Source organism: Malaclemys terrapin, chromosome 4 (genome assembly GCF_027887155.1).
Source record: "Malaclemys terrapin pileata isolate rMalTer1 chromosome 4, rMalTer1.hap1, whole genome shotgun sequence".
In the NCBI taxonomy this organism is placed as follows: domain Eukaryota; kingdom Metazoa; phylum Chordata; order Testudines; family Emydidae; genus Malaclemys; species Malaclemys terrapin.
In genome coordinates this window covers 98562346-98586673 of record NC_071508.1, presented here as the reverse complement: position 1 = coordinate 98586673, position 24328 = coordinate 98562346, and the positions used below count along the sequence as shown (strand labels likewise).

Here is a 24328-nt window from a genome sequence, read left to right as displayed (position 1 = left end):
GCCATTAATTTCATTTTGTAAGCTTTTTTGGGAGGGTTATGGGACAAGATAGAAGGGAGAATATTTTTCACACATGCCTTTCATAATTCTGAATACTTCAAGCTTCCTCTAACTGCACGTTCCTCAGTGCTAATTTTTGCAGTCTTGCTTTGCATTAAGTACCACCACATCACTAACAAGTGTTATTGCCCAACTCTTGCCCTTTTCAGTCTTACATTTTGTGCGAATGCACCTTTCTATCACTACAAGTGAATGTGGTGGGTCTTTACCTATCCAGCCTGGAAGAAGAGGGGTCAGTGCTCCTTTGGATTAGAAGGGAGAGGAAAGGGAAACTTACCTAACTGGAGCCAAGGGTGGAAGAGGAAATGGCAGGACCACTGACCCACCATGTACACTGGGAGGAGGGGAAATGGGATATTTATATCCCATGCATTCCAGAAGGAAGCCTCTCATCAATCACAGATCAGCAAAGCCTTCTAGTCATAGGTGCTGGAACTAGGGGGATGGTGGGTGCTGCAGCACCTAGTAGTTTCCATTCTATACAGGGTTTACAGTTTTGGTTCAGTGACTTTCAGCACCCCCACTATAAAAATTGTTACAGCACCCATGCTTCTAGTTCAGTTTTTCATACATTTTCTCCATTCCAATTCTAAGCCTGTATAAAAACAGAATAAAAAAATATATATTATTTCACTCACAGATTGAATGCTTAATTCTCTCAATGTTCCATTTCTTTCCACTCTCTCCAAAAAGTGGGAAATAAGTCATGAGAGAGAACAGAACTTTGTAAGATGAATTCAGATGTGAACCTTAAACTTTGGGATACCAGTGACAGACAGTGGTGGATAAAATACAAATATGTGTATGTAGCCAAAGCTTCAATGGTGCATGATCAGAGAGACAAAGGATGGAAGAAAATTAGTAGTACTTATCCTCTCTTTAAAGAAGGAGAACTGAGGCACCGAGAGATAAAGTGACTTGCCCAAAAGGAAGTTTATGGCAGAGCAGGGAACCTCATAAATCTCAGGCCTTGTCTCCACTAGAAAGAGTTTGCTGATGAGATATGCTAGTAGAGCTATACTGGCAAACTCAGTTTGTGGCGATGCAGTTTATAATGGCAAAAGAGTTCTTTTGTCATATTTTATACCAGTTCCCCAAAAGGAATAAGCTATCCTGGCAAAAGGACTTTTTGGCTGATATAATTATATCTACACTTGGACTCCTGTTGGCACAGCTATGCTTGTTGGGTAGTAATATGATTTTCTTTTCTACTCCTAACTGACATAATTATGTTGGTAAAAATTTTTAGTGTAGATCAGGTGTTAGTCTAGTGTTCTAACCACAGGACCATCCCAAGCCCTTCTGACAATGTGTTTCAATGTGCCTAAATTTGTATCTGTCCTTCGTTGTAATAAAATAGTTCAGCTTCCAGTCCCATTCAGTCCCCGGCCTTTCTTGTTAGATTACCAACAAGGATGCCAAATAGGGTTGCCAAGTGTCCAGTTTTCAACTGGAATGCCTGGTCGAAAAGGGATGCTGGCAGCTCTGGACAGCACAGCTGACAAGGCTGTTAAAAGTTCAGTCGGCGGCGCAGCGAGACTAAGGCAGGCTCTGTGCCTGCCATGGCTCCGTGTGGCTCCCAGAAGCAGCAGCATGTCCCCTCTCCAACTCCTACGTTTGGGGCAGCCAGGGGGCTCCACACACTGCCCCCCACCCCAAGTGCCAGTTCCACAGCTCTCATTGGCAGGTGCCTCCGGAAGCTGCTTGAGGTAAGCGCCGCCTGGAACCTGCACCCTGCCACCTCCCATGTCTCTGCCCCAGCCCTGATTTCCCCCTCCCGCCCTCTGAACCCCTCGGTCCCAGCCCGGAGCTCCCTCCTGTACACCAATACCCTCATTCCCAGCCCCACCCCAGAGCCCAAACCCCCAGCCGGAGCCCTCACCCCTCCCGCACCCTAACCCCCTGCCCCAGCCCAGAGTCCCTTCCCACACCCTGAAACCCTCATTTCTGGCCCCAGCCCAGAGCCCGTACCCCATCCCACCCCATGCCTCAGCCTGGAGCCCCTTCCCATACTCCGAACCCCTTGGCTCCATCCCCTCAGCCTGGAGCCCCCTCCTGCACCACAAACCCCTCATCCCTGGCCCCACCCCCGAGCCCTCACCCCTTCTCACATCCCAACCCACTGCCTCATCCTGGAGCCCCATCCCACACCCTGAACTCCTCATTTCTGGCCCCACCCCGGCGCCTGCACCCCAACCCCCTGAGCCAGCCCAGTGAAAATGAGCAAGTGAGGGAGGGTGGGAAGACTAAGTAACAGAGGGAGAGGGGATGGAGTGAACGGGGGGGCCGGGCCTTGGAGAAGGGGGTGGGGCAAGGCCTCGGAGGAGGGGCGGGGAAGGATGTTCGGTTTTGTGCAAGTAGAAAGCTGGCAACACTAATGCCAAGCATGGTAGTTTTTGTACTGTGGATGCATTTCTACAAAAAACTGACCTGTAACTACCAACTCATGATTATTTGAAGAATCTTCAGATAGTAACTTTCAACCACTACTGACCTGTGTCTGATGTCCAGCTAGTGGCCTGGTTTATACCTGATTGAAATCCCATGTTATCAGTCCTCTGACCTATCCTGTCTCCCACATTTCCACTTATATTTTACAAAGAGGTATATAATTTATATATATAGAGAGAGAGAGAGAGAGAGTGGTATGTGTATATGTGTGTGTGTGTGTGTGTCTATATATAAAAAAATGCAGAATCATGATGAAGGTATGAATACACTCCAACTTTTTCTGTTACCCTTACTGTTTTTAAACGTCTGTCTACTTAATTGATACTATTATTTATCTGAAAAGGAAAAATGCAGAAGATGAACTGAAGTAGATATTGTTGATGTAACATTTTAAAATTATTTCTATTCTTTATCTTTGCAGTGTTACATATAAGGGTGGCTGAGAAATATATTCTGGAAATATGATATTTAATTTGCATGTTTCTACGTAGTTAATTTCATGAATCTATTTAATTTTACATAACATGTTCTCTCAGTTATCTTATGGTCCACATATAATATAACCAACTAAATGTAAACAGCATTTGCTCAGTTATTGTTTTTTTTAACTTGGGGCTAATAAGGGATTCTAAACATTTCTGCTAAAAATCTGTTACCCCCCTGAAAACCAATGTCTGGGTATTTGAAACAGGAGCCATTCTAGATCAACATCTTTTGATTCATATTATTAATTGTTATGCAAAAGTGCCCAAATTAAGAGTCCACAGAGAAAACGGCTGCTGGACTTTTACAGAGACTATATTTAAACATAAAAATAAAAATTAAATGTGTTTCCTGATACTGGCCATTGAAAATCCCTTTTGTTCAACAAGGTTAAAATTACAGTGTGAAAAAATAACAAAAGACTAAGAAGATTGCTTGAGAGACTTTATTTATTCATTTAGTGTTTCTGATTTCTGAATTTAGAATAGCATATTTTTAGCTAAAAGCAAATAAGTGTGCTGATGCTGAACAAATGCAGTAAAAATTTGAAAACTGCCAAAGTGGAATCTTTAGGTCCCTAACTACCACTAAAACTGTTCAGACAACAGTCTTTAATTATTTAACACCAGTTTGAAGTTCTGCATATCTTTCTCCTCTAATCTTAACCCATGCTTTTTAAAAATCTAAGCTGTTTTCCTAGGAGATATTCCTGTGCATAATGCTTTTGTGCACGGGGTTGCATATGTGTAACTGAAGGCAGAATTTGGCCCTGTGTTTATAACGTATCTTTGTGGTTCTGAAATTATCAGAGTTCGATCATATGCGAATGGATAAGTGACTAGCAAATGGAGGGGAATATACTGCAACTGCTTATTGTGTAATCAAGAGTTCTTCTTCGAGTGATGGTCTCTAGTGTATTCCACTGAGGGTCATGCACATGCACCCAGAGCTTTTGAAAGTAATACTCTTCGACAGTCTGTGAATGCTCCGTGTGTCACCTTGTGGTCTTGCCCAAGGCGATAAAGGGCACGGCGGGCCCACCAGCATCTCCAGTTCTTTCTCACCGCCACATAGTCCAAGTCAGAGCTTCTACTTCTAACGTCCTTGTGACGCACTTCCCAAAACTATCTTTAGTGCTGTTCGGATTTCTTATTTGTTCTGCCTTTTTAATTCTTCCCTTCGTACCTGAGTTAGGACTTGGGACACCACTTCGGCAGTGTTTCCTGCCAAACTTTACACCCCTCCCCACCTCCAGTACCTGGGCCTGGGTACTGAATTATGCCAGAGACGCTGGGGTTCAAAACCGCACTTCCTGCCCTCACTCGTTTTCCATCAGCAATAAGCACAAGCGCTGCTTGTACTGCTTGGGGGAAGTCCACATTGCATCAACTTTGCATCCTTTCCTGCCCATACTCAGGAGAACTGGACTCTCCCCTTCAGGAAACACCTTATGGAGATTGCCATGGAACTGGCATTGGATCCTGGCTGGGGAAGCCTCCCCCCACCCCCATCCCCATACATCAGGCTGAACAGTCAAAGAGCATCCCTGCCGTGGAACCTCCATCAGGCTCTGCTGGTACCAGTGCTAAGGACCCCGCACTAGAGTCTAGCCAATAACCAAGGAAGAACGCGCATAAGCATGGCACCAAGTATCAGGGGGGTAGCCGTGTTAGTCTATATCTACAAAAACAATGAGGAGTCTGGTGGCACCCTAAAGACTAAGAGATTTATTTGGGCATAAGCTTCGTGGGTAAAAAACCCACTTCTTCAGATGCATGGAGACTTCTTCAGATGCATGGTTTTTTACCCACGAAAGCTTATGCCCAAATAAACCTGTTAGTCTTTGAGGACTCCTCTTTGTTTTTATAAGCATGGCAGTAAGTCTTCCTCTAAGTCCAAGAAGAACTCGGCACTGTCCACGAGTTCTGGCCACGAAGGATCCAGGCATTCCAAGTCTCACAGGACCAAGAAACAGCTGCACCGATCTCTGGATCCACTGGTACTGATTACAGACCTGGTGACTCTGCCAGCATCCCAGGAACTTTCGGTCTCCAGACAGAGGCAGTTCCCGATATTGACTCCTCCAGCGGAACGGTTACCATGGACCCCTAGGAGACTCGGAAGCGCTTTGAGTCCCCACAAGAAAATATACCGTGTCTCCAACAAAAGGTCAGAGTTCCTGTTCTCATCCTCCACCGAACTCATTGGTCATCCGGGCGGCTTCAGAGCATTCCAAACAACAACATCCCCGCTTCACCCCATTCGATAGAAAGGATAAGAGGCTAAACCTTCTAGACAGAAAAGTCTTCTCCTCAGCCGGAGTCCAATTTAATATTTCAGTTATTGAGCCCTGATGGCCAAATATGATTTTATTAACTATGGGTGATTGGCTGAGTTCACAAATAAGCTACCCTCACAAGATCACTACCAATTCCAGGCAGTTTTGCAGGAAGGTAAGTTACTGGCCAGGTCCATGCTACAGGCCACAGTGGACTCCACAGACTTCCTGTGTCCTAGCAACAGGAATTATCATGAGGAGGAAATCCTGATTACGCTCCTCTGGCTTATCATAGAATCATAGAATATCAGGGTTGGAAGGGACCTCAAGAGGTCATCTAGTCCAACCCCCTGCTCAAAGCAGGACCAATTCCCAACTAAATCATCCCAGCCAGGGCTTTGTCAAGCCAGGCCTTAAAAACCTCCAAGGAAGGAGACTCCACTACCTCCCTAGGTAACGCATTCCAGTGCTTCACCACCCTCCTAGTGAAATAGTGTTTCCTAATATCCAACCTGGACCTCCCCCACTGCAACTTGAGACCATTGCTCCTTGTTCTGTCATCTGCTACCACTGAGAACAGCCAAGCTCCATCCTCTTTGGAACCCCCCTTCAGGGAGTTGAAGGCTGATATCAAATCCCCCCTCATTCTTCTCTTCTGGAGACTAAACAATCCCAGTTCCCTCAGCCTCTCCTCATAAGTCATGTGCTCCAGACTCCTAATCATTTTTGTTGCCCTCCACTGGACTTTTTCCAATTTTTCCACATCCTTCTTGTGGTGTGGGGCTCAAAACTGGACACAGTATTCCAGATGAGGCCTCACCAATGTCGAATAAAGGGGAACGATCACGTTCCTTGATCTGCTGGCAATGCCCCTACTTATACAGCCCAAAATGCCGTTAGCCTTCTTGGCGACAAGAGCACACTGTTGACTCATATCCAGCTTCTCATCCACTGTGACCCCTAGGTCCTTTTCTGCAGAACTGCTACCTAGCCATTCGGTCCCTAGTCTGTAGCAGTGCAAGGGATTCTTCTGGCCTAAGTGCAGGACTCTGCACTTGTCCTTGTTGAACCTCATCAGGTTTTTTTTGGCCCAATCCTCTAATTTGTCTAGGTCCCTCTGTATCCGATCCCTACCCTCTAGTGTATCTACCACGCCTCCTAGTTTAGTGTCACCTGCAAACTTGCTGAGAGTGCAGTCCACACTATCCTCCAGATCATTAATAAAGATATTAAACAAAACCGGCCCCAGGACCGACCCTTGGGGCACTCCGCTTGAAACGGGCTGCCAACTAGACATGGAGCCATAGATCACTACCCGTTGAGCCCGACGATCTAGCCAGCTTTCTATGCACCTTACAGTTCATTCATCCAGCCCATACTTCCTTAACTTGGCGGCAAGAATACTGTGGGAGACCGTATCAAAAGCTTTGCTAAAGTCAAGGAATAACACATCCACTGCTTTCCCCTCATCCACAGAGCCAGTTATCTCCTCATAGAAGGCAATTAGGTTAGTCAGGCACGACTTCCCCTTGGTGAATCCATGCTGACTGTTCCTGATCACTTTCCTCTCCTCAAAGTGTTTCATAATTGATTCCTTAGGACCTGCTCCATGATTTTTCCAGGGACTGAGGTGAGGCTGACTGGCCTGTAGTTCCCCGGATCCTCCTCCTTCCCTTTTTTAAAGATGGGCACTACATTAGCCTTTTTCCAGTCATCTGGGACCTCCCCCGATCGCCATGAGTTTTCAAAAATAATGGCTCTGCAATCTCATCCGCCAACTCCTTTAGCATCCTCGGATGCAGCGCATCCGGCCCCATGGACTTGTGCACGTCCAGTTTTTCTAAATAGTCCCGAACCACTTCTTTCTCCATAGAGGGCTGGTCACCTTCTCCCCATATTGTGCTGCCCAGTGCAGCAGTCTGGGAGCTGACCTTGTTTGTGAAGACAGAGGCAAAAAAAGCATTGAGTACATAAGCTTTTTCCACATCCTCAGTCACTAAGTTGCCTCCCTCATTCAGTAAGGGGCCCACACTTTCCTTGACTTTCTTCTTGTTGCTAACATACCTGAAGAAACCCTTCTTGTTACTCTTAACTAGCTAGCTGCAACTCCAAGTGTGATTTGGCCTTCCTGATTTCACTCCTGCATGCCTGAGCAATATTTTTATACTCCTCCCGGGTCATTTGTCCAATCTTCCACTTCTTGTAAGCTTCTTTTTTTGCGTTTAAGATCAGCAAGGATTTCACTGTTTAGCCAAGCTGGTCGCCTGCCATATTTACTATTCTTTCTACACATCGGGATGGTTTGTTCCTGCAACCACAATAAGGATTCTTTAAAATACAGCCAGCTCTCCTGGACCCCTTTGCTCTTCATGTTATTCTCCCAGAGGATCCTGCCCATCTGTTCCCTGAGGGAGTCAAAGTCTGCTTTTCTGAAGTCCAGGGTCCGTATTCTGCTGCTCTCCTTTCTTCCTTGTGTCAGGATCCAAGGAGGTGCAAAACACTACAGAAGACCTCCCATTCGACGAATCACATCTTTTCAATCTGGAAACGGACGAGTCTCTACACTCCCTAAAGGACTCTAGAGCCACTCTAAGGTCTCTGGGTTTCTACACAGCAGTACCCAAGAGGAAATTCTACCACTTGCCCCAATCGTATTGTTACAAGGCCCCACAGGTACATTCCACCAATGTACCTATGAGTCTCCTCAAAAGCATCCTAAGGTTCACAGACTCCGTTAACCTACGTCAACTATCCAGCCATCAACACAACATATCCAGACGTCACAGAAGCAGTATTTCTGAGTGTCCTTAGAGAGCCATCAACCACTCTGTACACCAATGCCCATTTTGTCTACCCCCTTCGGGGACTGCCTCAAACTCTTTCTGCCAGCATGGAAAGCCATAACAACGGACAAGTGGGCCCTAGATATCATCCAGAGTGGCTATATCATAGAGTTTATGGCACACCCGCATCTCGCCTTCCTCCTCAGTCCACATGCATAGAACACCCATGCAATGACTTCCTCCAACTTGAGGTCGACTCATTATTGTAAAGGGTAGCTGTGGAGCTAATCCCAGACTCCTTTCAGAGAACAGGGTTCTATTTAAGCTACTTCCTAGTTCCCAAAAAGACTGGAGGATGGTGACCAATATTGGATCTCTGGCACCTCGACTGCTTGATTTCCAAACCAAGGTTTCGCATGGTCATGCTCGCAACAATCATTTCCTCCTTAGAAAAAGGCATATGGTTTACAGTTCTCGATATGCAGGATGCCTACTTCCATATCAATATACATCCAACACACAGAAGGTTCCTGAGGTTCAAGGTGGGGCCTCGACATCTTCAATATAGGGTCCGACCGTTCAGACTCACCACTTCCCCATGAATATTCACAAAAGTTTTCTCAGCGATGGCAGTCCATCTGTCAAGGGATCCTGTTTTTTTTTCATATCTGGACGACTGGCTGGTGATAGCACAATCCAAACAAGAGGCCCAGGAATTAACGTCCCAACTGCTTCTACTCCTCTCCTCCCTCGGCGTCAGTATCAACGTTGAAAAATCAACTTTAAAGTCCTACATAATCCCTGGAATTCATAGGAACTCACATAGATGCGTCTTCCACCTGAGCTTATCTAACAAAGGAAAGATTCCAGACAATGAGGGAACTAATCACTTTGGTGTCTTCCAGGTCTTCGGTTTCTATCAAATTCTGTGTCTCTCTTTTGGGACACGTGGCAGTCTGCACATATGTCACACCCTTTGCTCACCTGCTGCGTCTTCAATTGTAGCTACAAAGTGTGTACTCCCCCATGCATCAACCCATGCATGCTCTGTTCCACATGCCACCAGAAGTTCTCTCCTCACTCCAATGGTGGATGAATCTGCCACAAGTCTTCCTCTCATCCTTCCTCCTATTCTCACCCACCATGACAATCATAAGGGATGCATCCCTCACAGGCTGGGGCACCCACATGGGTGACCACATGACACAAGGCACGTGGACAAAATGAGAGGCCAGGATCCACATAAACATATTAGAACTTCAGGCAGTATGCAAAGCTTGCCAGGTGTTCCTACCAGTCATGCAGGACTGATACATTCTTCTCATGTTAGGCACCACCATCACAGTCTTCTACATAAACAAGAAAAGATCCTGAGTCCTGTGTTGGAATCTTTGGGAATGGTGCATTGCACACCATGTTCTTTTGACAGCAGTCTACTTACTGGGCATGTTGCTGCATGTAGGTAAGTAGGCTAAAACTTTCAACTGGCCAAGAATGGGAGTTGCATAACTGTAATCGTGGACATCTTTGGCCGATGGGAGCCCCGGTGAGGGATCTTTTCTCATTCCAAATAACAACAATACCAAATGCACCCAATATTGTTCACAGGAGAATGCGCCCTCGATTGGTCAGACTGGACAGATTGTGCCTTCCTGTTTACCCTTCCTACCACGACTGATCCACAAGATCTGATGGGAGAGAGCAATAACCATCCTGATCACCCCCTTCTGGCCTCACCAATTTTGGCTTCCACTTTTTCACATGTTGAAGCACCCCCCACTTCGGATGTTCCTGAAGCTACTGACCCAACACAACAGCAGATTCAGACACCTCAACCTATGCACTCTTCACCTGACAGCGTGGTTTTTGGATGAACACCTCCATTAGCACAGGAATGCTCTCTGGCGGTGCGAGATGTTCTCTCAACCAGTCCACAAGACACTTGTATCGAGCCAAATGGATGCATTTCACTGCCTGGGCTACCCGGCAGGACCTTGTCCCTGAAGTGGTTGGCATCCCACTACTTTGGGAGTATTTCCTTTATCTGAAGGACTGGAACTGGTCCTCAGTTCCATTAAGGTACATGCAGCTGTCATTAGTGTTTTTCACCCACTGGTGGACGACCATTCAATATTTACCCACCCACTAATTGTGTCATTCTGGAAGGGCCTTCTGCAAAAATACCCTCCCATTTAGCTTATCACCCCCCAATGGGACTTTAACCTAGTCCTCACCTCATTGAGGTCTGCCCCCTTTGCATGTATGGCCTCATGCTTGCTATCTCTCCTTTCCATGAAAGTCACTTTCCTCATTGTTATTACATCAGTGAGGAGGGTTGGCGAATTGGGAGCCATGATGGCTAACCCTCCCTTCACCACTTTCCACAAAGACACGGTCTCTGTGACTTCACTCTAAGTTCCTACCCAAGGTGGTTTCCCAATTCCACCTCAATCAACCCACACATTTACCTACGTTCTTCCCCAAGCCTCATGCCTCGAATGAGGAAAGAAGGCTTCACTCGTTAGATGTTTGAAGGGCATTGAATTTTATCTTGAGCGGACAAAGCCCTTTTGGAAATTTCCTTGTGTTTTCATTGCTATAGCGGAGAGAATGAAAAGGCAAGCCATTTCCACCCAGAGAATCTCCAGGTGAGTTTCAGGGTGCATTATGCGCTGCTATCAATTATCAAGACAATCCCCTTGTGAAGGGCCCATTCCATGAGAGCTCAAGCATTGATTAGAGCTGTATTCCACAAGGTGCCCTTCACAGACATATGCAAGGTGGCCATCTGGAGTTCCGTACACACCATGCTCTAGTGCATGATTCTGTGACAAATAATTCATTCAGAGCAGCAATCCTCCATTCCATAGTCTCCTTGTACTATCTTCCCGCATAGGTAGTGCTTGTTAATCAACCTCAGTAGAATACAATAGGGACCATCACTTGAAGAAAATGAGGTTACTAACCTGTAACTGAAGGTTCTTTGAGATGTGTGGTCCCAATCTTTATTCCAAACCCACCCTCCTTCCCCTCTACTGCGGATTCAACAGCTCTGCAGTAGAGAAGGAACTGGAGACACTGGTGGCCTACCACACCCTTTATGGCCTTGGGAAAGACCACGAGGCAGCACGGGGCGCATGTGTGGTCCGCCAAACAGTACTACTTTCAAAAGCTTCAGCTCTGGGCGTATAACACATGCACATAACCTTCAGTGAAATATAGATAGGGACCACACATCTTGAAGAACCTTCAGTTACAGGTAAGTAACCTCGTTTTATCAGTGTAGCCAACATTTTCCTTTTTAAAAGTATGTTCCACTTTTTTGACAACAAGTTAATGATATGTTAATACTGAGCTAACCATTTTCTTCTTCTTCCATAGCTTCCAAGACTCTTATAAATAGTATGCTGCGGGACCCTTCTCAGATTCCAGATGGAGTTCTAGCAAATCAGATCTATCAGGTATTAATCACAGCCATCTTTTTTCAGTGGCAATGCTGTTATCTGCCTAGCAGAGTAAAGGATTTTAAACCTCATTTAATTACTGTCATCATAAACTATCACTGAGGTCAGGGTGCACCATAAATGGCAATGCAATATTTGTGAGGAGAGCATTTCACTTTTTAATAGCTTCCTTTTATAGTGAACAAAAAGCATGCAAATTTTGTTTTCTGTGATTATATCCAAACAGCCTTTGATAGCCTTTTGGAGGAAAAGTAATTACTGTTTTTAGCATACTGTTTAACTATAATAGATTTGTAGTTGACTATCACTATATTACTTCTCTTATTTGTCTGCAGTGTACTGTGAATGACTGTTGTTATGGACCACTGGTGGACTGCATCAAACAGTATCCTTTCCCATAAAATTTTAGGTGCACAATTGACGAGCTTAGACTCTGTGGAGGAGATGTGTCTAGCTTTAACCTGACATAAAGTTCCGCTTCACAAAACACATTTCATACTCCTCTATTTTACATTCAATTGAGTAGAGGGTCACTGCAGTCCTTTCCCTTATGCTGTTTAACTAAAATCAGATAGGTCAAGGTAAGTTATCAGTTCAGCAGCTGTACATGCATATGCTTGGTTAAAACCTTCTTGGTTTTGGTGAGAGAACATAATGTTGTGATTCATATAAAGTCATTAAAGTGCCATAGATGCTGTCCAGTATTGCAATAATTATTGCAGTAATTTGATGTTTCCTTTGGATTTTTTGAAGTGCTTTTCAAGTTCTGATTTAAATTTTAAATGCTGTATCTGACATTCCAGTGCAGCTCTTTTCTCCTCTTCTTCAAGGAAAGTAGGACATAAGGTATAGAAAAATAACTATTTTTGAAAGCGGGAGAGAGTGTCAGAGGTATCTCCACAATGAGCCGAGCACTGTGGAGGAAAGGTCAGCACTCAGTGGTTGCAGCAGACAGGGGATTCTATACAGGCCTGAATGGGTGAGGATGAAGGAGTGTATTGGGAAGGCACCACTCTTGTGCAGATTCAGTGGCCCAAAAGCACTTTATTGGGCATATAGAAGGGTTGCTGATCTATTTCAGCCCATGCTTGGAAGAGAAACCTTCAGTTTGTGGCATTGTATCCAGTCTGCAGGATGGTGAGTGGATTTCCTCCCCCTAGTCCTAGAGAGTTCTCTGTACAAATTTCAATGAGGTTTTGGAGCAGGGTAGGAATTTCACCCTGTATTAGGAAGGAAGGGAAGCAGTTAAACATGGAGAAAAAAAATATTCCCTGTTCATATGTATTAAAGGAGATATTTCTTCTTATACCCCCAATACACTCTGCAGTCATAGTGTTTGCATCGCTTAATAAAAGATGGCCTCATTTCCTGCCACTTTTCCTCAGATTTACTTTTTTATGGTATATAGTAAGGGCCCAGTCCTGCTCCCATTAACTGTAATGAAAGCATATTTGGGCACTAAGTCTATTTGTATGGTACAGTAACTCCTCACTTAATGTTGTAGTTATGTTCCTAAAAAATGCGACTTTAAGTGAAACTATGTGAAGCGAATCCAATTTCCCCATAAGAATGAATGTAAATGGGGGGGGGGGTTAGGTTCCAGGGAAATTTTTTTTTGCCATATAGTACAGTACAGTATTATAGTTTGGAGGTGCCCCGCCTTACCCCACACAGGCACAGCACACTGGCACTGAAGACAATGAGGTAGGCAGGGTGGCTGAAGGTGCTGTAGGCTAGGAGAAGCACATTGCGTAGCAGCAGTGGGAGCTTCCCCTACTCTGCAAGCACCAGGGGCAGGGGGCTCAACCTCAGCCTGCCCACGCCACCCCTTCCCCTAAACCCCCACCCTTAACCTGTCTCTTCTTTCCCTCCTCTCCTCCCCCTTTACTCTGCACGCCGCGTCCTCGCGCCTCCCCCCTCCCTCCCCTGCCTCCTGCCTGTGGCAATCAGCTGGCTTGCGGCGTTCGGGAGGCAGGGAAGGGAGGGGGAGCCTGCGCACTGAGTCCTCGCTCCTCCCCCCCCTTGAACGCCGCAAGCCAGCTGATTGCCACGGACAGGAGGCGGGGGGAGGAGGGGGAAGGCGCTGATCTATGGGGTCTGCCGGCAGGCGGGAGGCACTGTGGAGGAGGCGTAGGGGAGCAGATGGGGGACTGCCACCTGTGGACAAAGCAGGCAGCCAAATGACATTATAGCAAAACACTGCACAACTTTAAATGGAGCATGTTCTATAATTGAGCAGGGACATAAGATCGAAACTACATTAAGCGAGACAACGTTAAGTGGGGAGTTAATGTATATTCTTTGAGGGTACACTGAAACATTAAGTATAATTATATATAAGTATATTCATTAAACATCATCTTATCTTTTAAAGGATTGTTAATCATAAGGCCTGTTAAATTAGGTACATGAGGTTGTATTCTTGTCATGAAGAATCTGAATATATGCTTCTAAGCTGTAAAAACTAACTTTATTTTATAAAAAAGATGCATTATTCTATACATCTCTGCTTTATATTAATTTGTTAAGAAATAGTGCATTTTTCTGTAATCTGTAGTGTGTTTTCCCCCCTGGATTTCAAATCAGCTTGCACAAAAAATGATGGCATTATTAGGAAACACAAAAAGTTTGTCAACTGAAGATTGTTACAGTAAAGTTTGGTGATATTTCACTGTGTGAATGCATTATCTGAGAGTGTATGTTGCTGAATTAGATGCTAATTTTAAGGCACATAAAATAGTTAAAAATCAATTTAAAGTTAAGGTTTTAAAAGCATAATGTCTTCTGAAGGATTGCATATTGATTTTAAATATAACTATCTAATTATATATGCATGGACTAAAGTATGAAGTCTACCTCTTTGTAAATGCCAGGAGGCTATTTTTCAGTAATAGTTCAGATGCTTACGGGAAACTAGGCTGTTGGATTGCATGAGCAGAAAATGGCTTGTGAGGTTATTTAAAAGTTTTGCCCCATGGTCACTGCTATTCATCAATAATAGGTATTATTATAGACTAAGTCTAAGTGTTTCTGCTTATGGTGCATTATCAATTCTGTTTGCACTATTTGTCTTATATTTTTGCCATCATTCATTTTCCTTTTTTGGTTCTGTCATTGCCAGTATAGTTTAATGTAGCACACGCTTTCAGTTGATAGAGACAATGATGTATATGTATTAAGTGATTCCTTATGATTGGCTTTTTTGCAGTTCAGCAGTAAGTGCCGATAAAAGTGAGAGTAATTAATTATAATGGTAATTCTTTCTGCAGTTTATCGTTTGTATAAGATATCCTAAGCAAAATTAGGAATTGTAGTTGTTTTTAAGATTCATTTACAGATTCTCCTTTACATAATACTGTTTTTTCATATAACTGAAAAAATCAATTAAAAGGCTGTTTTGATACAGTGAGATACATCAGATGGCTTCAGAGTATATCTTTGTGTAAGAAGTTTCAGTATTTAAAGAACAAAATCTTAAATTATTTTATTGTTATCCAATTTATTGTGGTTTATGTACTTAGGCAAAACTCCCATTGACTTCAGTGAGAGTCTTGAGTACAAAGCCGAAGATCAGACCCAAAATTTCCAGCTATAAAGGCACTCATTTTAGTCTCACACTTTGCTCTTTTGGAGAAGAAAATGAAAGCAAGATAAATACTATTCTTGGGTATATTGAAGAAAGTTGATCATGGTGATACCTGCCTTTTCTCATTTGTGTGAGGTGTTTTTTTTTTTATTTTATTTTTACTTAAAGACTGGTATAAATTTTCCAAAGTAGCGGGTGATTTTGGGTACCTCAGTTTTTGGGTACCAAACTTGACACACCATAAAGGGCCCTGATTTTTAAAAAGCACTAAGTACTTAAGATGTGGGGCATCATATTCTAGTTGTAACAGTGTTCTGAATTTAGTTTCATTCCAAACATATAGTACTTTTTCCTTAACTTAAATCCATCAGTGCTATTGGGCATGAGCATGAAGTCCTGCTGCGAGAAATGCTGCTGGAGAAAAATCTCTCTTTCTTAGGTAAGAATCTCAGTGACTGTTTACTTAAGGGGAAAAAAGAGACCTCAACACATGCTGTATTATGTAAAGGAAGAGTAAAAAATGATTGATGCTGTACATGTTATCTTTTATTGATTTAGAACTGAGCAGGAACTCAGTTACCGAATACCCTATATATACAGCACATGCACAGGCGTGCAATTAATATTTTATGGAATAAGTAGCTGAAAAAAATGCTTTAATATCTGCTGCGGTATTACTTTTGGTGTCATGAGATATTAGCCATAATCTAGGCCGTATGAAACTTAGAAGGAAGGATAAGAAATATTAGCTGCAAAATGCTTTATGTATTAAAGATCTGCTAGAAAAATTCACTTGTTTATCTGTAAGTGAAGTTTCTGATATTTTTGAACTAATGCACTGAATCTTTCCACATTCCATATCTTTAAAGTCATTTAAGAATTTATTTTAGAAAATGTTCACTTTGATATTAGAGGATGATTTAATTTTCTATCTATTAAAAAGTTTTAAACATGGTACAGTAATTAACATTAATTACAGTGAAATTAAATTAGCATTTAAAGAATTATTTCTCTTACCGTGATAATAAATTCTTCTTCGAGTGATTGCTCCTGTGTATTCCGCAGTAGGTGTGTGTGCTTGCCACGTGCACTGGTGCCGGAAGTTTTTCCCTTAGCAGTATCTGTAGCCGGGGAGCCCCGCGGCGACCCCTGGAGTGGTGCCTGTATATCGCTCTATAAGGGGAGCCATGGGCTCCCCCCACCCTCAGTTCCTTCTTGCTGCCAGTGAAGGTAGTTGGAACTTAGCGCTTCAGCTTCACTGCAGCCCTTCTTCTCTAGCGGTACCGTTTGTCGCATTGTTCTCAGTGTTAGCTTGGGCTCGGGGCATGCCCTGCACCCCAGGCTTCAAGTCGTGCGACTCCTGTCGCCGTTCTATGCCCAGGAGCGACCCCCATGTTGTGTGTCTTCGCTGCCTGAGTGAGACTCATATTAGCAACTGGTGCAAGATCTGTAGGCGTGTATGGTGTTTCTCACGAATCTCCATGGCAGGGTAGTCAGAGTCCTCACGGACAACACCGCCGCCATGTACTATATCAACAAGCAAGGTGGTACTTGTTCCCTAGCCCTATGCCGGGAAGCCCTGGCCTTATGGGAATTCTGTATAGCCCACGATATCTCCCTGAGGGCTGCTCACCTCCCGGGTGTACACAATACGCAAGCGGACCGCCTCAGCAGGATCTTCTCCCCACAGTACGAGTAGTCGCTCCACTCGGAGGTCGCCCACCGGATCTTCCTAGAGTGGGGAGCTCCCCAGATCGACCTGTTTGCAACCCGCCAGAACCGGCGTTGCCCTCAGTTCTGCTTCAGGGGAGGGGTGAGGGAAGGCGCGATCTCCGACGCATTCCTCATGAGCTGGTCGGGCCAGCTCCTATATGCCTTCCCCCTGCTCCCCCTCATCGCCAAGGTCCTGGAGAAGGTAAAGGTGGACAAGGCGAGGGTCATTCTCATAGCCCCTGTGTGGACCCGCCAGCACTGGTATGGGCCCTTACAACGCCTCTTGGTGGCCCCCCCGAGGGTGCTACTGCTCCGCCTGGACCTCCTCTCCCAAGACGGGGGACGCCTCCTCCATCCCAACCTGGCCACGCTCCACCTGACAGCGTGGCTGCTCCGTGGCTAAATGAGGAGGAGAACAGGTGTTCGGAGCAGGTTAGGCGGGTCCTCCTGGAAAGCAGGAAGCGGTCCACGTGTCGGACGTACGTGGTGAAGTGGTCCAGATTTACCAGATGGGTGAGCGAGTGAGGAGTTTCCCCCCTCCACCGCTCCTATCCAGTTCGCCCTGGACTACCTTTTGTCCCTTAGGACCCACGATCTGGCACCGGCCTCGGTCAGGATGCACCTCACAACCATATCGGCTTTTCACCTGCCGGTGCAAGGGTACTCTGTCTTCTCCCACCCTATGCACCAGTGCACGTGACAAGCACACACACCTACTGTGGAATAGACTGGAGCAACACATCTCGAAGAATGCCAGTTACGGAGCAGGTAACTATCCTTTATAGTTTTTATACCTTGAAATCCTTCTGTGGTGAGATTATATCAAAATAAGACAGCTGCAACCTAGTACTATAGTAAACTGTTGTATTCTTCAAAGAGATTTCTTATGTAGAAAGATAATACAACACACATATTAGTTTCACCTAAAACTAACACCTCTATTGAACAAATAATGTCCTAACTTTTACAAAAAGGAACAGAAAATAGCTTAAGTGATAAATAGTAAGTATTATGAATTTATCCAAAAGCAAGTCGTGCCAGACTTAGTTTCTTTCAGTGATAGGATAACAATTTTAGTAGATAAAGGAATTTCTTAGGACATAGTGTATCAATTTTTGTAAGCCATGTAGTATGGTTTCATATAACATAAACCTAGGGAAATTAAAGAAATGTGGGTTACATGATTCTAGTGGAACATAAAACTTAGAACATTTTTTTTTTAAATCAAACATAGGAACTTAGTGGTTCAGGTCTGGAAAAGCTCAGTACTATTTTTTTGGCTCTGGCTTGTAATTACTGTAGTAATAATAATAACAAAAACATCTTACAAGTGATATTAAAGACAGGGTATGGAAAAAAAGTTGTTCATACTTGACAGAGTCAAGAAGTACTGGGGGAAAATACACTATTTTAGATTATATTGGGTACTGTATTTCCAGGATGTTAGCTGTTTCCAGTTTTATGTAAAAGACAAGATGGTGCTACTTTTCAGACTTGTGTATAAAGCTGCTTTTTGTTATAAGACTCTTAAGTAAATTATCATTTTAGTGACACTTCCATTTTTTTGCAACATTTCTCTTGAATGACTTAAAGACATATACTGATATTTTTAACCTGTTTGGTGGTACCAATAGGCAAGCAAGTCCAATATTATTAAGTATTTGTATTAACAATTTGGAGGGTGAAATGGAAAGTATATGGGTTGTGTATATTCATGGATGAGCAGAATAGGTGAAGGAATCACGAACATTTGAGAAATAATTAAAATACAACACAATATTGGCATATTAAACAATGAACTGAAATCAGTAAAATAAGATTAAGTCATTATATACAAATATAAAGCCAAAGGATTACTGGCCAGACAGTAGTTATTAAAGAGAAGGACTTGATCATTTTAAATTGATAAACTGGATAATGCTATGCTGTCACAAAAAAGGCACATACTTTCTTGGGATTTTCTTGGTTATATAAATAGGATTATTGTAAGCAAACCAAGTGAAACAATTAATATAGAGTCACTTCAACTACTGTGGAGTTAGAATAATGCATTTATTATAAGTCAGTCCTCAGCCCTACAAAATAACATGTCACATAGTAAATCCGTGTCAGAAACAGGATAATAATCCATATCTTGATTCCCAGCCCACTAAATTAGTCACAAAATAGGTCTTTTCCTGTCTGTAAAATGGGTATAGCCTGTAAAAGGCTATATGAGTGTGAAGTGTCAAGTGGCAGTAGCAGAGGTGGAAATACAAATTTAAGATTTCCTAATCACCAGTGCTCTGTCAGTTAAACTATATGACTTATAGGGAAAATAAGGCACAAACACATATCTACATAATGGCAAAATTGGTCAAAAAGTTTCATGACCTCTGAAACAGACAATTTTTGTAAAAAAAAATTTTGCAACCAATATTTTATCTACCTTTTTTGGGGGGAAGAATCACAGTCAGGGTTTCATGCAGGTTATAAATTCTACCAACAGAGCTTGTGACTCATGAGCATAAATTATAAAATACAGTTTTAATCTGTTCACGCATTATTGGGTTATGAGCTTACAAAAATATTTTTCTGCTTAAAAAAAACAAGAAACAAAAATTGTCATTAAGGGGATTAATGTTGAGACAATATACCTTGACTCTATACCCAACCAGTCCTCTTCCAGTAGGCCAGAGACTATACATCTCAACTTACCTTTCAAATATGAATCAGAGACAACATTCTCCTACATCTTCCACAGACCTAATATGCTCTATTGTTTATGGGTCGGGATATTATTTTGTCACGGAGGTCACAGATTCTTAATGGACCTCCATGACTTTTTTGGCTTCAGCCCCTGCCAGAGTGGCAGGGCTGGAGAAGCTGTCTGCCCCCGCTGCAGAAGAAGGGGCTGGAGAGGTGCACAATGATCATCCCTCGGCAGGGCTCCAACTGTTAGCCCTCCCACTCCCCCCCATGTATTTTTAGTAAAAGTCAGGGACAGGTCATGGGGCTTCCAGAATTTTTGTTTATTGCCTGCGACCTGTCTCTGACTTTTACTAAAAATACCCATGACAAAATCTTAACCTTATTTAGGGGCTTCAAATGCCACTGATTCTCTCCTATTTGTCATTTTGACCTGCACATAAAGTCCAGAGATCTACCTTCATCTTGTCCACTCTACACATTGGTCACTGACCCATATATCTGCATGTGGCTTTACTTAGGCATGCAGCTGCCAGCTTTTTCCTGCCCCACTATTTTCCCTCCAGTCACTCATCAAGTCATATGTACCTGCAAGTCACAAGATGCATACAGTGCATCTCCTGCTCTTCTGCTTAATCCATCTGGGTCCTGCATGTTGCACGGGCAGGATGCTGCTTTTCTCTCTAAATCATGTATCTTGTGCAGGTTCCAGATACTAAGAACACGTTTCAAGCCTCAAATCCCCCGGTACCTTTCCGATACAGAGAAGAGATTTGATCATTGCATCTCCCTACTGCCCTTTTCCCCATAATACTGTGTGGACCCACTGAAATGGTGGGCACAGATGATATCAGTGTACAATTAAACACCAAATAGTGGGAATTAATTCATTACTAATTAATTTAATACATTCATTATTAATTAATTCAAGATAGACTTGAGTTTTGTGACATCTCATGAAGGTCTCCCACCTAAAGATGGTGGGGAAGAATATGGTGCAATGTTAAAGTTGGTGCAGAGAACTTAATGATAAATTTCCTAAGTTTCTGAATTTTTTAAAAAATACACTTCTTTTTCAAGTGTTGGTCCCTTTGTGTATTCCACATATGGGTATGCATGTTCAACATGCGCATGAGTCCAGAGATTTTAACAAGCACTGTTTGTTGGCCTCCTCGTTGCTCCCAAGTGAGAGTAAAAGAAGCAGTGCAGGTCAGTGCCCTATCAGCTCTTTCTTACAGCTGCATAGTCTGAGTCAGAATCCAGTGTCCTCTCTTGCTTCAGCCTTTCAGTAAACCTGTAAGATTGTAAATAGTTATTCTTTAACTTAGTTCAGTTAGTCTTAGTGTAATTAGTCTAGTTTGTTTCCTTGGATCGGGAATTCCCTCCCCATGGTCAGGAACTATGCCCAGACTCCTGGGCTTCAAAAACTATATTGTCTGCCCTAGATACTGCTCCATCAAACTTGAACAAACCAACGCTGCCGCTACTGTCTGGATGAGACACACATTTCAGCAAAGTGCAGCATTTGTCGCTCTGTTCCACAGAGTACTCGCAAAGCTTGTGACCTTTTGCCTTAAAAAATACTTAATGGAGAAGGCTATGAAGCCCCTCTCTGATCTAGGCCAAAAAGACCGCTGTACATTGGCCTAACCAAATGAACAGCGCCCTTCTAAGCACATGCTTAAGAAGCGGAGCCCTCAGTGTCTAAGCCCAAAGACTCTTCTCCAGGGCTTCCCATGAGAGTAAGGGACACTCTTGTGAGCACAAGGACAGATCCCTTCCAAGTACTGTCCTTAAAAGACTCTCACTCCTTCCCTGAGTCCATTGAGGTCGGGTGACCCCTTATACACACACCCTAAAAAAAATTTAAAATATACAGTTAAAGGGGTTGTTGTTGTTGTCTTTAACAATAAATGCTTTAACATAACCTCCTCTTTTTGGGGGGAGGGGCTTGTAATTACCCACTGTATAGCACCTACTACACACAGGTTAGTATTTTTGACATCTTGAACAAACTTGAAAAATTTAAGAGAATAATAAATCATTAAGTATTTGAAAATATGACACAGAGGAGAGGTCAGAGTAATGGACCTTTTCAGTTTAGAGTAAAGATGTTGGAGGGCAGGAATAACTATTTACATATGTAAAAGGGGATGCTATGAAAATGTCAGTGGCCAGTTATTCCTACTATTGAATTAAAGGCAGAACTAGTAGTAATAGGCTTAAGCTGCAGTTGGGAAGATGAAGTTAAATACTAGAAAAAATTCATAATTATAGGAACAGTTAAGTACAGGAACAATCTGCCTGGGAAGGCTGTGGAATCACCTTCACTGAAAAATTCAAGGCTAGACCTGACACTCATCTATCAAGTATGTTTAATGAAATAAATCCTGGCATGATACAAGGGGATGAACTAGATGACTGACTAAAGGATCCTTCAACCCAAGTGATTGTCACTTTTGTGGCCTTGTATAAGCTTCTGTAGTACACAAATCAGACTTAATTTTTAATGAATCATTACCTACGATAGACTTCAGGTTACCCTTTAAAAAATAAAAATAAGCTGTATGTAATTTGTGCTGTCAAATACAAAATTTTAGCAATTCTAGAAGGGATTGTCTCATTCCTTCATAAATAAAGGAAATTTAATTTATGGTATATATTTAAAATATACTGAAGTACTGTATTTATATAAGCTTACTTAAGAATTAAGATGTGTTAAGTATTTTTTCTTTCAATGTATTAAATGTGTCTGTCTCAAGTTCTAGGCTTTGATGTTCTGAAAACACATTTGATCAGTATCCACAAGAAGAGCATATTCAATCCATCCAAAATAAAATCTTTCCCCTTCCCTTCCGTCTCTTTCCACACCTTCAGAAAAATCCTAGGAAAATATACAAGCCTTGCAGTTTGCCCTAAAGCTCAATGAATTCGGGCTTTGTTAGACCATGAGTGGGAATGAGTTCCAGAGATGATGACCCATGACTTACATTGCCCAGTCACCAGTTCCCTTCCTTTTAAACCTTGGGGCACAAAGAAACCCCATTCTTAGCACAAATGACCAGCAGAGAATTCCGCTGTTGGTGTACTCTCCCCAGCAGTGAATTCCCAAACCTACATAAAGCCAGCAAAGCTGTTTCCTGCATCAGCATCACATCCCTGACACAGTGGATGTATCAGGGAAGATATGGGCATGGTGGGGAGGACTAGACAAGGCTATACTGATCCTAGAACTATAGTGATCCTCCACTGGCATATAGTTCCTTAGAGACCATACATTGATCTAAATTATAGTGGGGCCAGGGTAGATCAGCTTCCTGGAGCAGAGACCTATAGGTCAAAACCGACATCCTAAAGTTCACCCAGAAACAAACTGGAAGCAACTGTACACTAAGGAATACTTTTGTAATATCCTGCCTTTGATCTATACAGGTTTTAATAAGTGAGCAAACACCTGCACTAGCTGAAGTTTCCAAGTGGTCTTTGGGTTCAGCCACGTGTGGATGGTATTACATTCATACAATCTCCAGGCAACACAAACATAGACATTGATCTATGCCCAGAAAAAATTGTTACAAAGCACAGTGTGGAAAAAGTGCCTCTGAAGTCTCCGGAGGATCCAGAAGCAGTAGAAGACAATGAATCCCAGTTTGTGAACCTGAGTTACAAATGATGGGCATACTACCTCATTTGGGAGTACTGATCTATTCTTCATCATGTCTTCAGGTTACTTCCCCAAACTACAACCATTATGTCAGTCATCTGTGAATTGAGGCTCACCCAAGTAATTCATTCAGGACCCAGTATTGGATATGGAGAAAGTTACTGGGCCTCACCATCCGTGTCTGAATTAAAAACGAAGTTGGATATCTAAAAGCACCATGGCCAAGTCTGCCTCACTATCTCTCTAAACAGAGACATATATATATTGAACAGATGGATGGCAGAACAGAACTTAGTGTTGTACTGTCTGAGAGTGCCTTTGTGGCAAATGGTCAGTCACACAGCATTACCGTTGAAGATTTCTCAGAAAGAGACCAATAGAACCTCTAAAAAGCAGCTCTGTCTACCCATAAGAGTCCATAGACAAATCTACAATACATTGTGGTCAAGAGTGTAAAAACAGAGCTGATGGATCTAAAATAATTGATAAAAAAACATTTGATCTTCAGGCAGCATAGCCTCCATAACATCTTCAAGATTTAAGCCAGAGTGATGGGAATTAAGGAAATCGGAGGTCTGGATATTACTGCAGTTGCTTTGTCTCAATCCTCCATCAAAAAATTTGGTTTGAGATGGTATTATTTGGTGAGAGTGTCCACATCAAGAGATGGTTTCTTGTGCAGAGGCCTAACTATTGCTTTCAGAGATTATGGCATTTTACCTTTATGTAAAGGGATGCACTGATCAACTTCTCAAAAAAGGACCCAGTACCTTCCAGCTGAACTTCACCAACCAAGAAAGATAAGGGCCCAATTTGCAGGTTATAACTCAAAGTTCCTCCATCTCTTCAGAATCACGACTGACTGCGTTTGAAAACACAAATAGAGAAGGGATTGCATTTGTCCATCTCAGCAACCTCAAGACACTTTTCCGGTATCTCAAAAGTCAGCCCTGGTCAGAAATTTTCAGATCGAACATTTTTCTGTTGGAAAATGCTGATTCTATGAAATCAAAACATTTTGCAGGAATATGTTGATTTTGTCAAATCTTTGGATAGAAACCAGAAAATCTTCACAGGAAATCTGCCTGGTTTTCTGCCTGCTTTCCCACCTCCACGGCGGCTTGCCTGATTGACAGCCACAAAGTCAGGAGTCTGGAC

The 24328-nt window shown here is 43.0% G+C and overlaps 1 protein-coding gene across 10 annotated transcripts in view; it reads left to right on the top strand.

Moving 5' to 3' along the window:
• The window catches only part of CDIN1 (CDAN1 interacting nuclease 1), a 181088-nt gene that overhangs the window by 64050 nt on the left and 92710 nt on the right, over window positions 1-24328 (top strand). For all 10 annotated transcript variants that reach the window (XM_054027936.1, XM_054027944.1, XM_054027945.1 and 7 more), the window contains 3 exons: window positions 11437-11516; window positions 11855-11904; window positions 15477-15544. In XM_054027936.1, coding sequence (XP_053883911.1) covers window positions 11437-11516; window positions 11855-11904; window positions 15477-15544 — 198 coding nt within the window. The remainder of the gene's footprint in view (window positions 1-11436; window positions 11517-11854; window positions 11905-15476; window positions 15545-24328) is intronic.